The sequence below is a fragment of the Lolium perenne genome, chromosome 4 (assembly GCF_019359855.2).
Source record: "Lolium perenne isolate Kyuss_39 chromosome 4, Kyuss_2.0, whole genome shotgun sequence".
Classification (NCBI taxonomy): domain Eukaryota; kingdom Viridiplantae; phylum Streptophyta; class Magnoliopsida; order Poales; family Poaceae; genus Lolium; species Lolium perenne.
Window position 1 is genome coordinate 331,322,764 of NC_067247.2, and position 15,330 is coordinate 331,338,093.

The window sequence follows — 15,330 nt, forward strand, 5'->3', positions numbered from 1 at the left end:
CAGTAGCAACACACGACGCCTAACGTAGCAAAGCATGCCTCCACCGGTAGTAAAAAAGGCCACCCTTCGCCGGCGGCATACGGTAGCAATATCGGCCGCATGCCTAAGACCTCAAAGTCCTGTGCGACGTGCGGCGCCTACGCCTGGAGGTCGTTGTAGCACCAAAGAAGACCTCCCGCTAGGAATAAAAAAGCCGCCACTCCACGGGGCGGACGAGGGCGCTGTTGCGCCGTGTCGTCCTTGAGGGGCATGAGGGACCAGCAGCGACAGTCGGGTGCAGGCTGCCGCGCCCGTCCCCCGGCGCGGCGCTTGTGGCGTCCCGCATGCTAGCTGTAGGTGGAGGATCGGGGGGAGCCGGCAGCCACGACGCAGGTGAGGCGAAGCTCGATGTGGGAGCCGACGAGGGCGGGGCCGCAGCAGGAGGAGGAGGTCAGGAGAGTCGGCGGCCGCACGGAGGAATGGCGAAGCTCGGCGTGGGGCCGATGAGGGCGAGGCAGCTACGGGAGAGGCAACCAGCGACGAGGGGGCAGCAGCAGGAGGAGGTGGAGGAGGTTCGGGGAGGCGCGACCACGCGCAGAGGCAGAGCTCAGTGTGGGGCGGGCGAGGGCGCGGAAGGCGGCCGCCGATCAGGGCGGACGGTAGCCGGCCGGAAGCAGGAGATTGCCATCGGGAGGATAAGGTTTGGGAAGAAGAAAGCAAATAGGAAAATGATTCATATCCCCCGGAGGATCACACGCCTCCCAACCTCCTAGTGCGTGGCCGTTGGATGCGGACCATCGTGCGGACATGGACAGCCAAATCCATCATGCGGGACACGCACAGCCAGAGACAGCAAGTCAACAACCACATGTATGGGCCCCACACCTTGTCCCTTATTTGCTTTCTTCTTCCCAAACCTTATCCTCCCGATGGCAATCTCCACGCTTCGGCCGGCTACCGTCCGCTCGATCGGCGGCCGCCTTCCGCGCCCTCGCCCGCCCCACACCGAGCTCGCTCTTCGCGTGGTCGCGCCTCCCCGAACCTCCTCCACCTCCTCCTGCTGCTGCCCCCTCGTCGCTGGTTGCCTCTCCCGTAGCTGCCTCGCCCTCATCGGCCCCACGCCGAGCTTCGCCATTCCTCCGTGCGGCCGCCGACTCTCCTGACCTCCTCCTCCTGCTGCGGCCCCGCCCTCGTCGGCTCCCACATCGAGCTTCGCCTCACTGCGTCGTGGCTGCCGGCTCCCCGATCCCCTCCACCTACGGCTAGCATGCGGGACGCCACAAGCGCCGCGCCGGGGACGGGCGCGGCAGCCGCACCCGATCGTCGCTGGTCCCTCATGCCCCTCAAGGACGACACGGCGCAACAGCGCCCTCGTCCGCCCCGTGGAGTGGCGGCTTTTTTATTCCTAGCGGGGAGGTGCTGCTGGTGCTACAAGGACCTCCATGCGTAGGCGCCGCACGTCTCCCAGGACTTTGCTGTCTTAGGCATGCGGCCGATTTTGCTACCTTATGCCTCCGGCGAAGGGTGGCCTTTTTTACTACCGGTGGAGGCATGCTTTGCTACGTTAGGCGTCGTGTGTTGCTACTGGCGGTTCCAGATGTTGCTTCTTTGGGCAGATGGAGTTGCTGCAACTTTGGACGGCGATGTTGTCGGCTGAAGGCGAGGTCTCCAGCTGATGTCTTGGGATTTGCAACTTATGAATAATTTTTTGCTACAACTTTTTCGTGGGTTTGCTACAATTGCATAATATGTTTTCTACGGGGTATCCGGCTAGCTCTTCGGTGACTTCTTCGGCGAGTTTCCCGTCGATGTCTCCAGATGTCTTAGAGGATTTGCAGCATATGAATAAAAAAATTTGCTACAATTTATTTACGGTTTTGCTACATCTGCATAATATGTTTGCTACGTGGTCTCCGGCGAGGTCTCCGGCGAGCCCAGCCTTTTTATTTTCTTTTCTGAACGAACCGTTTTTTGCTTCAGTCATTTGCTGCCGGGGGTGATTTTTTGCTGCCGGAGATGTTTTTTTGCTACATGCAAATCTAACCGTCAAAATGGTTGATCCGACGGCTGGGGACCCGGGGGCTGGGGAATCAGATCCCCCGGGGGACGCCCAGCAGTTTCCTTACATTATTTACACTGTTTTATCACTGGGCCATGTTGAGAGCTGCAGGCTGATCACTTCAAATCTTTTTAGGCCTATCATGTGCTGACCTTTTTTCTTCGATAAAGATCATGTGCTAACTTATGTTAGAGAAAGAAAAAAAAAGGATCAATCCCACATGGGATTTCGATTTCTGCACGTGCGATCGATAGCCTGCTTGGTTTTTCAAATTCTTTCAAATTTTCGATCGGCTATAGCTCCAGCTGAGCGTAGCTAGTCGAGGCAGACACTGAGCTTTGAAATGTTTCATCTGTTATTTAACGGAACGGTGATCTCTATTGTAATCTAAAAAAAAAGTCAGCAGCTTCTTATTTTTCTTTTTGCGAAAATTCTACTAGTCAGCGCGACCGAACATATAATCTGTTCAGCCTTTCTTATTTTCCTATACCACCCGACAACTTACAACCAGTGGTGGATCCAGACTGTTTTGCTGGGACGGGGTAGATCTTAAGTGGGTAGGGATTTTTCAATCTTTTGCTATCTTGGGGCAGAGATGACTTGGGATGGGGCAAAATCTAACGGTGTGGAACGTCGCACCCGGTACACTTGGATTTTTCACTTACAAGATGACCGTCGTGAAATTCATTCTACAAAAATCATCCACATCAATTGAAATATCAAACTAGCCTACCCGGAGTAACAAACCAAAACACCATAACAGTTCACAAAATAGCGAGGGACCAAACGTATAACCCTTTTTACAACATAAGGTTTCATCCTTCAACTTCTTTTCATTGGCAACGACTGAGCCATACAATACATCTGAGCATTCAAAGGGAACAAATAGCATGTCACCACCGAAATGTGAACCATGTAATTAAGTTTAATTGTTGAGTTTCAGTAATGCCTTCGGTAATGATGCATGAATTTATATGTAATACTAGACCATAAAGGCGCGCGTTGCCGCGCCCGTCCATCTTTAGAAGAAAATATGGAAATACTTGAGAATTTAAAAATACGATCACATCTAATAAACTTAGCTTGGTCCAAATTATTGAGCAAACATACATATATCAAGTCAAATCAAATTATGATGAATTGATGTTTGTGAAGGTTTTATTAAACCGTATGAGAAGGAAAATAAAATAAATTTATTTAAATAATTTTAGCTTGATAAAAACATGTGGATGGTATGATGCATGCATGATGATAGAACGACGCAGAAGAAATATGGGATGGTATGACGCTTACTGGCTGCAAGCTCATGTGAATCAAGCTTAGTTTAGGAGGAATCAGAGTCCTTGTCTTACATGCAAAGCCATGGAGGAATAAAATTTGCTAGTGGATAAAACAAGAGAAATGTGAGAAGGCGCTCGAAACCGTACCACACGTCCGCTTTCATGTCGATTGGCATATCCTTCAGGCCTCAAATCATCTACAAGAAATACATTATCGATCACGAGAAGTCATGGACACCGTATTACCAAAGTTAATCATAAATGATTTCATGAAAAAAGGTAAATAGGTGCTCTGTATTATAGGAGATGCTGAAGTGGACAAACTCCTCCTGCTAGGCTCTGCTCACAAATTTTCTAGGAGAGGCCTACAAAAGAATTCCATTGGTTGCATTGAACAAGCAAATTAAGTAATGCTCATATTTGTGGACATGGAACTCTGCCAACACTTACTGAAAATGGTGAAAACAAAATACCCCTACTAAACGTTTTGCTCTGGCTTGCCGTACATGAGCTGCAGCAAAGAAACTGTACATGAGGCGTGTGCCAAATTTGCTACTTAGTTACTAAGTTGGATGGATATGTTGTGAGTGCAATAACTTGTTGTCTAAACTTTTTAAGATTTCAAAGTGGCCGAAAGAGCCCATCCACCAACTAATATGATTCCATTTAGTGCATGGAAGAGGTAAACTCATTACCAAGAATTGCTGCCATGTACATTACCAAGTTTTAAGTACATACAAAGGAACGTGTCAGGAAATGGAACCAAGCTCTCTAACCTTCGTCTAACTTTCACTTGCTGGACCAACCACCAATATCTGAAAGACTGAAACCATGAAATGCTTTACTTTGTAAGGAAGAAAACTAATGCAGATTGAAAATCAATAAATTATAATATATTGTCATGTGCCCGTCCAAGTTCCATCAGGTAGAAAGTTCTCTGGTTAAATTATTAGTTAGATGGATTAACAATATCTAGAGATAAGTTCTTGTCAGTGAGGCTACATGATGCTCTTAGGGATATATCAGTCAGAGGTTTGAAGCATCTACATCAGTATATAACTCAGAAAATAGAAACCTTGAATCAGAAGTGGAGTATTGTGCCGTGTAGAGCATGGAGTTACAACTTAGACATCGCTGAGGCCTTTGCCAACGAATTCCCTATGAAAAAACTGTAGTTGTTAGATGGACATATGAAATCTGACCATGTATGACCACATGTTGGTGACACGGCAAACCAGCTTTGTACTCGTTAAAATCAAAATAAAAGGTAAGTATGGCAATATTGCATGTAGTGTATAATAATGTTTCAAGAGGTGTGAGTTGGACCGGTGTCAAATGTTGCTTTCTGCTCCCGGGTACACTCATTTTCAATTGTATAAGCTGACGCTAAGCAGAATCATGAGGAGGGAAATGGGAACACAAACTATAGACCAAAAAAAGTAAGAAGAAATTGAAGCTGGCCCATATGCAACTGAAGCACCCAGTTGCAGCAGAGCCCAGCGATTTGCATGTTTACCTGCAGAAATTCAGAAAAAGAAATATCTTCCTATGAAAAACAAAATATATTTACAAAAAAAACAAACATGCTAAAAGATATGGCGATAGTTTTCTGGTACTATATAAAAAGAGCTGCTTCACAGCTCACGAGAGGGGGTAGCAATAGCTCTGGAATTTACATCACTGGCCACTGACAGTAAAGCAAAGAGAAATACAGACACCTAACACTGAAACCCGTTCTCTATGCTAGCACAAGGGGCCAAATGCAACAGAAGTATGTACATGACAAACACTTAACAGGACGGCGCAACAGCACCCTGCCCATGTCAGTAGCAAGACGCACCTTAAACTGAGGTTTAAGTTTACAACCCTAAACATTTCTAAACTGTAGCAACATGCAAAACGGGAAGCTTCAGCTGGGAGAGAGACTGTGATAGTCACCCATCTGAAATGTCCACGATTTCACCAGCCATTGGTGAATCTAGCGGAGAATGGACAGTTCCATGGCCAGTTTGATAAGCAGCAGCTACATGATTGCTCGCGAGATGATTTGGCAACATCCTTTCATCAATTTGAGAAGCAGGCACAGATTTCCGATCTGTTATTGTCCCCTGGGCCTCGAGAAAACTGGAAGTAGTACCCCCAACACCATTGTTTGATTGCGTAGCCTGAGAACTTTGCAGTAACTTTTGTCGTTTTCTCCTTTCAGTTCTTTTGTTTATCAAAGGTACCTCATCTTCCTCTGAATGATCTAAAAAATAATAATTCATCTGTTCGATTAGTACCGAGTAGGAACCATCCCACTTGCTTATTTTCCTTTTCTTTTGTCTGCTGCCCTTTTGGTTCTTGTTTAATGCATCTGTTCTTGGTCTCTTTGGTACTTGCTGAAAAGTTGTGGCAGTCGAGAGGTCAAAGCCACGGTCCTTGGACAATTTGATTCTCTTACTAGACCTGTCCCCGGAAGAGGAGCCCAGACCTGAACTGCCAATTGCAGCAGGAGTAAGATGAAGGAACTCAGCTGACGCGTCTTCCCTTTCATGTTTATTTCTTGTCCCGCCCTTATTTGATGTATGTCTGGCATGCCAACTTCCGCTGGCTAATTCATCAGCCTTGCGCTCACCAAGTGTTTCTTTAGCTGAAGAAGCTGTCAAGAGCAATAAGCAATACCGTTACTATATTATGAAGACTCGTCCAGACATTTCTAAACCAACTATGTCTTAAGGCAAAAGTTACCTATTGAACCCTTTAGTCTCACACAGCCTGTTGGTGATTCTCGAACTGTATAGTAGCTACCAGAGCACCGCTTCTTGTGACTGCATACCAAGATATACATATAAAGACAGACATTCACAGCCAAACATCCAAATGGACAAGGATGGAAAGGAGAAAGAGCAAAGCAGGGTGCAAGTTGGATATGGACTAATCCGACATATCCATTTTTTGAGATTGTAAGAGTTGCATCAAAGCAATAACCTAATCTGCATTTGGAGATTATTCAGTTTTGACTCAGGTTTACAATTACGATGCCACGTCCAATAATTTAAGTATCAGTGCCTCCCTCAATCAGAATTTCTATTATCAACCTCAGCTTTAATGTTGGAAGTACGTTTCATTAATGCCATCGGTGTCACTGACTTGATATCTGTGGCACATGTCACTTGGGTTACTCAACAACTTTGGGAGAGTTTCCATTAGATGTTTAGAAATAACTACAAATACATATGTAATTATGTGTAAATTGGCACACCAACAAATATATTGGGTATGCTCAAGAAATAGAAAAATAGTGACAACGACTAGATAGGTAATGCTTTTAATGGATAAAGGTTTGTAAGGAAGGAAATAATTGACATTTTCGATATTGTTGTGTCCATATATACATTTCTTTCCTTTCAAAAAGAAAATATATACATTTCTTCTTGTTGTGAGGTGAACGAGATACAGCTCAACTGCCATTATCTTTGTTTTCGCAGCATTAGATATAATCTAGCAACCCAAATGTCGCTACAAACTAAAACATTAAAAGCTACCGTCTACAAACATTTGCAGCAGTTAATTTGACTGTCATGATGTTTTTTTCATCCTGGTTGTTATTCAACAAATCTTGCTGCACAATTCGATCACTTATCTTGTGGTTCCTACTTATACGTATACAAACAAAAACAACGATGTTTCAATGCATAGAGAAAATAGTAAGTTATAAGGTAGATAGGATTAAAACAAATATGCATGTACATTTGCATATTTGTCTAAGATATCTTGAAGTTTTTTCTTCGAGAGTGTAGGTCTTGCAGCAGTTGTACCAATCTGGAGCTTGAAAAGGATGTAGTATCCTGACAAGTTGATGTCACTGCAACCACAAATGGAGAAGACAATGATCTTACCCTCATGTGGCTCAAGGTGCAGGCAACACATGGGGTTACACGTAGGATACAACGCGTAGAGCCTCATCGGTCACTCTTGACCATCTCTAAATTCCATTATGCTCCAGCCCAAATAAAATCATAGTTACACTGTAAATAAGTATTACTTGGGTTAGAGCATGCTCGAATACATAGCTGGCCAAGAGAGGCAGGTGACTCTCAGCGCTTTGCACTCCACGTGTAATCCCATGTGCCCAACTGTATCTTGAACAGGAGGAGGATGTGAGTGTTATCTTGTCAGCCCATACTCCATAGCGTTAGGAGATACTACATCCTCGCCAAGCCCCACAATGGTACTGAGTTCCTGCTAAGCTACTGCTGCAGGACCTACCATCTTGAATCATCAAGAGATTGGAAACGAAGTGGTCCTATATAATTTGTATATTTGTAATCATATCTATGCTTCAACTTATTATATCCTTAGTGCATTGAGATGATGTTATTTCCATCTGTATATGTAGAAATACAGCTTGCACAAAATCGCGATAAGTGATCGAATTGTGCGGTGAGAAGATGTGCACAAGATGAAAAAATGTATCATAACAGTGACCATGCAAGCAATAATAGTGAAATGCAAATATTTGGTGTGCCAATGCACCCATATTAGCATGTAAGTAGTGAGTGCGCACATACTTGCAGTCCTTTCTAAATATATAAAAGCAACTTTCCTTTTTCTTCTACAGTTGTTGAGAGTGGTATAGATGCAACATGTAAGGAATCTCATCCAGTCAGTGAACACTAATGGTGGGAACGAAACAACTTCGAACCTGAAGTTGACAATGCATTGATAATGCAAAAGCTGACCTCAAAGAGGTGCCAAAATGGCAAGTGATGGTAGTAATGTCAGCCATCCTCAACTTTCCTAATTACATGTAAATGACTTGCCAACTACTCCCTCCGGTCGGATTTAATCGACGCGGAGGGAGGCCCCTGCATGCGTGTTGTCAGCTCACAAGCGCGTCAATTTATTCCGTCCAGAGGTAGTACTCATGTACGCGAATTTGGTTCCTCCATCCACACTCCAATGGCAATGTATGCAGTTATGAGACATCAGGACATACTCTCTGTCACTGGGTTATACTGAGGAATCTGTCAAAATACTTGGCTTTAGAACGCGGTCTGACAATCATCCTATCCAAATCTGACGGCAGACCAACTGTCTGGTTCTAGGAGACCACCGTTCTTGGGTGAGTTGATAATGAAGCTTCTAGGAGATGGGATACTGATTACTGAGGTCATCAATCAGGCTTTTGTACCCTTCGACGCACAGATGATCCTAAGCTATCCTCTGCGGTAGGATGGCAGTAAGGACATATTAGCACACAAGAAATATGGTTGATTTACTGTAAAATCACCAGACATTGAGTTGCTTCGGTTGATACCCCTGGAGCAGCTCCACAGTGTCTGATGAGAAGACCTAGAAGTTGTTGTCGAAGCTTAGTTTTATGCCAAAGGTCCTTGCTTTTTAGTGGTGTGTAATCCACATAACTCTGGCGGACGAATATGTTCAGATGGCAAGTTGACCCGTGGGTTCCGGCACCCAAGGGCACCTGACCAGAATGGACAGGGTATGAGTCATCAATTGGCCCAGGTAACCTGATTATTCATGGGTAGGTTCGTCGTCTTTGCCCGTGAGTTTACCCATGGGTCACCTGATTGAACGTTGACCAACAGGGGAAGATTCCCTCCCTTGGCTATACGTTGTTAGATAGATGATGAGACCTCTCTAGCTGCGGATTTATACGCGCTAGATAACATCCCGTTTAATTCGGCCCCCCTTGGGACTCGAACCCGGGTGGCTGGCTGCACACTCGCAAGCGTTGCCACTGAGCTAGCACTCAGTTCTCGGGTCACCTGATTGATATTAGTGAATAAATGTATATTAGTTGCTTGTGGCATATGACCTCATGCTGAGATGGTTGTCGTTTCACATACGATGTATCATGCACTCTACTTTATTTGTCCAAGAAAATTCCAAAATATGGTGACCCTCATTCCTTCTAAGCATACTAGGCCCGCCACTCCTACCATGTTGCAGCCACGGAAAATGGTCATGGAACAACTCATTCATCCTCCTTTCCCTAAAGGAAAGCTCATTGAGCCTTCTACTACCGAAATTGATTAGAGAAAGTGAAAGCCTGAGATTGTTGAGGCCTGTTACGGCCCATTCTTATTACCAGTAGCTACAGCAAACAACAGTCACACAGTATTAGTGCCACCTCGTATTCCCAACAAGACTGATGTTGGAGCACCGCTATAATAGATGCTCGGGGGGAGGGTTCTATTTCGCTCAGTGCAACCCACTTGAGCTGGCCAATAATAAAATTTAATTAATTGTTAAATGTTGTCATGAGTGAAACTGGGACCCAATGGGTGATCGGCCGCACGACTTAGAGACCCGTGGGTCGGGTCACGGTGGGATATGGGCATTTTCTATTGTTTTCTATATCTTGAATTTGGTAAGAAATGATTGCAAGTCTTGCAGCGACATCCATGGCTTTGACTCTTTCTTTCTTGTCACGCAAAATAGAGAGTGCGCCGAAGCTTATATTTATAGGCTCGCTTATCCTGATCACATCATGAGGCAATAATAGAGCGGATAATTTAGAGAGTACTCCACCACGAGCAGCGAAAGCACGCTCAACCAATCCTCACTCGACTAGGAAAAAGCCGAACCACTCGCAGATGGATCTTTTTTTATCTCTTGGCCGCATGACTCGGAGACCCGTGGGTTTGGTCACGGCGGGATATGGGTATTTTTCTTTCATGGGTTTAGACAGATCGACCGGGTAAAAACCCGACCTGATTGCCATCTTTAGGCCATGTAGTGCCTGCATCGACTAGGTCAAGATACTTGGGAACACGCTATCCTTTACACATATCTTCTTCCGGTTCGACAGATCCGGATGGTAACTTGTTCCATGATGTTAAGGTGATTGGTTGGATCCTAGAGACTTTGGTGATGCTAGAGCTTCCGCATAAGGTGTCTCCGAAGCAGCTTGTGGATCAAACCTAGAAGTGGGCCTTGTGGTGCGGTAGCTTGCAATGTGTTGCATGCAGGGATGATGTCTCCTCCTTTTCAGGTGTTTTCGCCAGGCATATGGTAATTCTACTGATCTTCTGTAGCTATTAGAGATGGTATCTCGTTTGCTTTAAGGCAGGGCTGGCTGCTGTGTGTGGTGCTCTAAACTGATACCATGTAGAGACAGTATCTTGTTTGGGGCTGGCAGTGTGTGCTACTGGTCACGAAGTGGAGGCAGAAGGGTATCCGGTGATATGCATCTAGAAGAAGCTAAGAAGTCACTTCTAAGGCTTACAATAGTTTTGATTTTGTTTTCACTCAAAAAGGAATATGATATTTGGTCCATATATGTATCAAGTATTCAAGTTTGCTTGCACTGCACTTCGGAAGTCCTGGTTGGCTTGATGTGGGCCCATACATTCTTGTAGCTTCCTTATCGGCAGTCCTTCCCCTGCCTTAGGACTGTCAAAAAAGTTCGGGCTCGTCAAACATTGCGAGCTTGAAATCGTTATAGATTTGGCTCATGCTCATCTCGAGGAGTTAACAAGCCGAACTTAAACCTTGACCCTGGGTCACGCTAAGCCCAATGTGGCTTTGAAAGAAAGTATCACATGCCCACGAGTGGCCATGCACTCACGTCTCATCACACTTTCGATGCACAGGCCCATGAATGTTTGGCAGCATAGGATGGCCCATTAGAACTAGCATCCTGGTCGTGGCAGACAACACAATTTAGTACCGCCTCAGCAGCGTAACAAGAGCGAACACTGACCACCAGCTATAATAGAAGCCGCAGGTGGGAGTCTGACCAGTGCAATCTAGCAGAGGCACACGCACTGGCGAATAAAAAATAAAAAATAACGAGCCCTGTTAGCTCGACGAGCCTTTGGCATGCCGAGCTCGAGCTCAATTTTCAGTTCGTGAGGTGAATCAAGCACGAGCCGAGCCAGAGTGTATTCGCTTGAGTTCAGCTCACTTACATCCGTACCCTGCCTAGAAACGAATGAATGCTCTAGCTTTCTCTCAAAAGATATTCAGTGTGATAATCATTCAGATTCAGCAGTTTACACTCTTTAAAAAACAGTGATAATTTCCTTTTATATTCATGTCGGTGTCAAACATGTGCAATTGTTAGTTCAGTGGGCAATACAGTTTGGCCCTACGTCCTGGCAATCAAGATTACTGGAAAGATTGACTGATGAGTTTCTACATATTTATATTACATAAATCTATCTAGACATCATCAGATCCTGACAGTAAGCATTCATACTTCACTATGAAAAATCAAATAGTGATGATGCAAAATTGAATCTTATGTTTTTATCTTGTTTGAACGAAGTTCAAGTCAGATAAACCACCATATTTTCTTACCATGTTGTTGGTAGGGGGATGCCAGCCATGTAGAGAATTATCACTAACAAGTAAGCTTTATCACCACTAGGTTAGTTCAATATCTCCCCTTTTCCTTGTAGAATATAATAATAGTCGGTATACTTTCAATCATACATTGAGCTCAGATCCTTTCTTAATGTTGCAAGTTGCAACAAAATCTCCAATCAGTACCAAGCCTATACTGCCTAGCATGACAACACGTGGAGTACTAGATTTTACCTTCAAAAATTTCGCAGTTGACTGAAAAGCATGTATCTAGCTAAAATTTTCTAGCAGCTTCAACATTCTTACAGATATAAACTAAGGCAAATATAAATATGAAATACCAAACCAATAATTGCACCGAAGCATAGAGCTAATACCTATGCCACTGACACATTGAATTCGTACACGAGTAATTAGCACCCATTCTCTCAATGCAGTCATCATGTGAAGGTCCTCTGATCTCGGTTGACTTGACCAAATCTCCACATCTTTCGCACTGCAAAAATGATTATTTGTCAATCCCAAAATAGAATTCAAGATTTATTACTTTCTAGTATTACAGTCCTGATGCTTACTTTGTATTGATATTTCTTCCTGATCTCATGGGGCACAATTATACTGTAGCCACCAACAGGTCGCTGAACATCGTTGACGGTGTTAATAGGGAATCTGTAAGTATGGACTGACAGAAAGTCGAAACTTGAATTTGACTTACATGAGCATCTGGTAAAGAGCTTGAATTGATTGTATTCATCAGCTTCTGGAAGTTCACACCATGGTCACTGTGATCACCATTTTTTAATTAACCATAAAAAAATACAAATTGAGAGATAGAGTTTTACGATAATTCCAGTTAAGTACCTATGGTTTGTATTATTGTCTTTGACACACATATGGGCATGAATCATCTCATGGAGCAGAACATTCTTCAGATCCGAGTCTGGGTGGCATTCGTACAAGGACTTCGAGAGAAGTACAATACAGCCGCCACCTCCAGGATAATACTCACAAGCACTTAAGGTACTGCATGAAAATGATTAAACATCAGACATCCAAAACAGATATTCTGGTATAGTACTGTAATGGGAACCAGTAAGAACTTTGATACATGCTTAAGGGGATGATGATAAAGCACACATAACTAAGTTCGGCATTAACATTGGTTATACTACAGAAACCTATTTGAAGTTCAAGCCAAATCAATTTATTCCACTCAAATGAATTCAACTATTAGCATAACACCGTGTTATTACCTACATGCAAGTCCATCACTATGATCGATGTATCACAAGATAACCCAATGACCTTTGAAATGTACTACTGTTGAAAGTTTTTTGTCTTCTCTTTTCATGAATGATTGAAGCAAATGCTTTATACACTTCACCAATATTGTTCAGTAATGATACACGTCTCACGCATACTGAAGCTTTTGGTGTTGTTAACCTGTTATAACAAGACAATATTTACAGATAACATTCTAGATTATTTATTGTGAAATGGAAACTTTTGAGAAATCGTGAATTTTATGTTATAATGAATACTTGGAAGGTGTCATATCTATATCGTAGATCACACATCCAATGATATGGAAATACTTAGAAGACATTGAGCTCTGTTGAGAGCTTGAGGCTTTTTTTGGGGTAGCCTGTATGTTACATATCTCAAGCAAATGTATTCCTCAATTGGTACTGGGATTAATCCTTAATTATAGAATTGTCCTGTATCCTCCCTCAGCACCAAATTCTCTCATCAGAAGTTATTTTATCAGATCTACAAGCAAGAAAACCCAAAAAAAAATTTAAAAAATCCTTGCGTTGGGGCTCAGAGATGTGGGATGTCTCACCATGTTTTCAGAGATTTAGAGTAAATCACCATGATTAATACATTATATTCACAAAAGGAAGTTTCAGGTCCTAGACAATTTCAGCCATCCCCACAATGCCATCTAATGGTTGACAATTTCAGGCACTAGCTAATTCTTTTCATTTTATTTTTGAATCCAGAACATACTACTTCACAGAGTGGCAATGCGGACTAATTGCAGTTTTATTAGCTCCATTGTTACTCTCCTTGCTGGAAAAGATGCAAAAATATACTGAATCATTCTGCTTTGCTCTTGGCATACACCCAAAAAAATATCCCTAGCCACTTCATAGCGCTCCAACGTATCATCAGATCAATGGACAAGATAACAACGCAAGAATTCAAAGGTTAGCAATGAAACTGCAATTACAATTGATGCACAAGCTGCAGAGGGTTATATGAGTCACATATGTTCTACTTCAACTTTTAGTTGTAATACCAAACATGAATAGCATTTCCTCTGGTGCCCTAATTCTCTTTTGAGGAACTGGTGTTCTAATTCTAATGAGCAAGAGGAAGACTGGACTATTTGCCTCCAAAAGTAACCGTCAAGGTTTTCCCCTGATATATGAACGATTGACTAGACTTGATAAGGGTGCTAAAAAAACCTCCGGAAGGACCGAATCACAGCTCGTACACAACAGGGCCTTCTCCAAGTTCCCTCGGAAATTATCACAATGGATCAAATCTAGATATCCCGTGAATGTGTACTGATTTTTCAAAGGGGAACAAGGTAGGCAACAGGAAATATCTTCAAATCCGGGAAACAATCAAACATTCGAAGCCTCGATCTGCACAACCACGGCCCGAAAGCCAACCTAAATGGCAACCGGGAACCCGAAAACTCGAGGATTGGGAGGGCGACGGTTACCCGTAGGGGAGCGGCTCTTCGGTCCAGGAGACGGCGCACGCGCCGAGGGAGTCGTGGAAGTAGAGCGCGTTGTAGTGGCAGAAGAGGTCGGCGATGTCAGGCTCCAGATCCGAGCCCGCCATGGCCGCACGAGGAGGGTGTCAGAAATGGGGGATGTTAGGGACGACAGACGAGGGTTTAGGGGAAAATCTCTGCTCAGGGTTCTGGACTTGTGGTGGGGAGAAAATGGCCCGTATGGTGAATTTGGCATTGCGGCGCTGCGGCCGGAGTCATAGTGTCAATGTCATCCTCGGAGTGATACGTCAGGGTAACTTCGGGTCAGCAAAAGTGGGGCCCACGAGAAGAAAGCCCTCCTGTCAGCAACCCGATTATTTTCTGACGTAAGGGTATCTCCAGCGGCGCGACGTATTTCGGACGTCTAAAATGTCCGTTTGCATCGCGCGGCGGACGCTAGACAGACCGTTTTTTCCGCGTGTCCGTTTGCACCTAGGGGTGGCTTCAGCGGACCGACGCATTTCCGCGTTTGCATCAATTTTCGAAGTTTCGAAACAACAAAATAAGGAAATCAACAAAGTCATAGTTATTACATTTATTTTTTTTAAAGTAGATATGAAAATAAGATAGTATTTCTCTAGGCATGATCTTCATGGCCAGGCAATGTCCACTGATGCTCAATCAGATCCGTTTGCAGCTGTTTGGAGACGTTCTCGTCAGTGACTTATACATTCCTATGTAGATAGTCATGTCAAGATGAAGTTCCGAGAAGTGGCGCAACCAGCTCACCTTGGAAATCTCATTGGTTCTCATTGCGGCCATCAGGACGCTCGTTCTCAACAATCATGTTGTGCATGATCACGCAACATGTCATCACCTCATGCATGGTCTTCAGCGACCATGTTCTTGCCGGGTGACGGACAATTGCCCACCGAGCTTGGAGCACACCAAATCCGCGCTCCACA

The 15,330-nt window shown here is 44.1% G+C and overlaps 1 protein-coding gene across 1 annotated transcript; it reads right to left on the reverse strand.

Annotated features, from left to right (window-relative positions):
* Positions 1 to 4,912: 4,912 nt before the first annotated feature.
* On the reverse strand, positions 4,913 to 14,653 carry LOC127296461 (uncharacterized). The gene is made up of 7 exons (XM_051326544.2): positions 14,372 to 14,653; positions 12,499 to 12,660; positions 12,353 to 12,419; positions 12,213 to 12,275; positions 12,015 to 12,133; positions 6,049 to 6,128; positions 4,913 to 5,959 (listed from the first exon to the last, which is right to left on the reverse strand). Exons 1-7 carry the CDS (start codon positions 14,491 to 14,493, stop codon positions 5,253 to 5,255), a joined length of 1,320 nt encoding a protein of 439 aa, XP_051182504.1. The 5' UTR covers positions 14,494 to 14,653; the 3' UTR covers positions 4,913 to 5,252.
* Between the last annotated feature and the right edge of the window lie 677 nt (positions 14,654 to 15,330).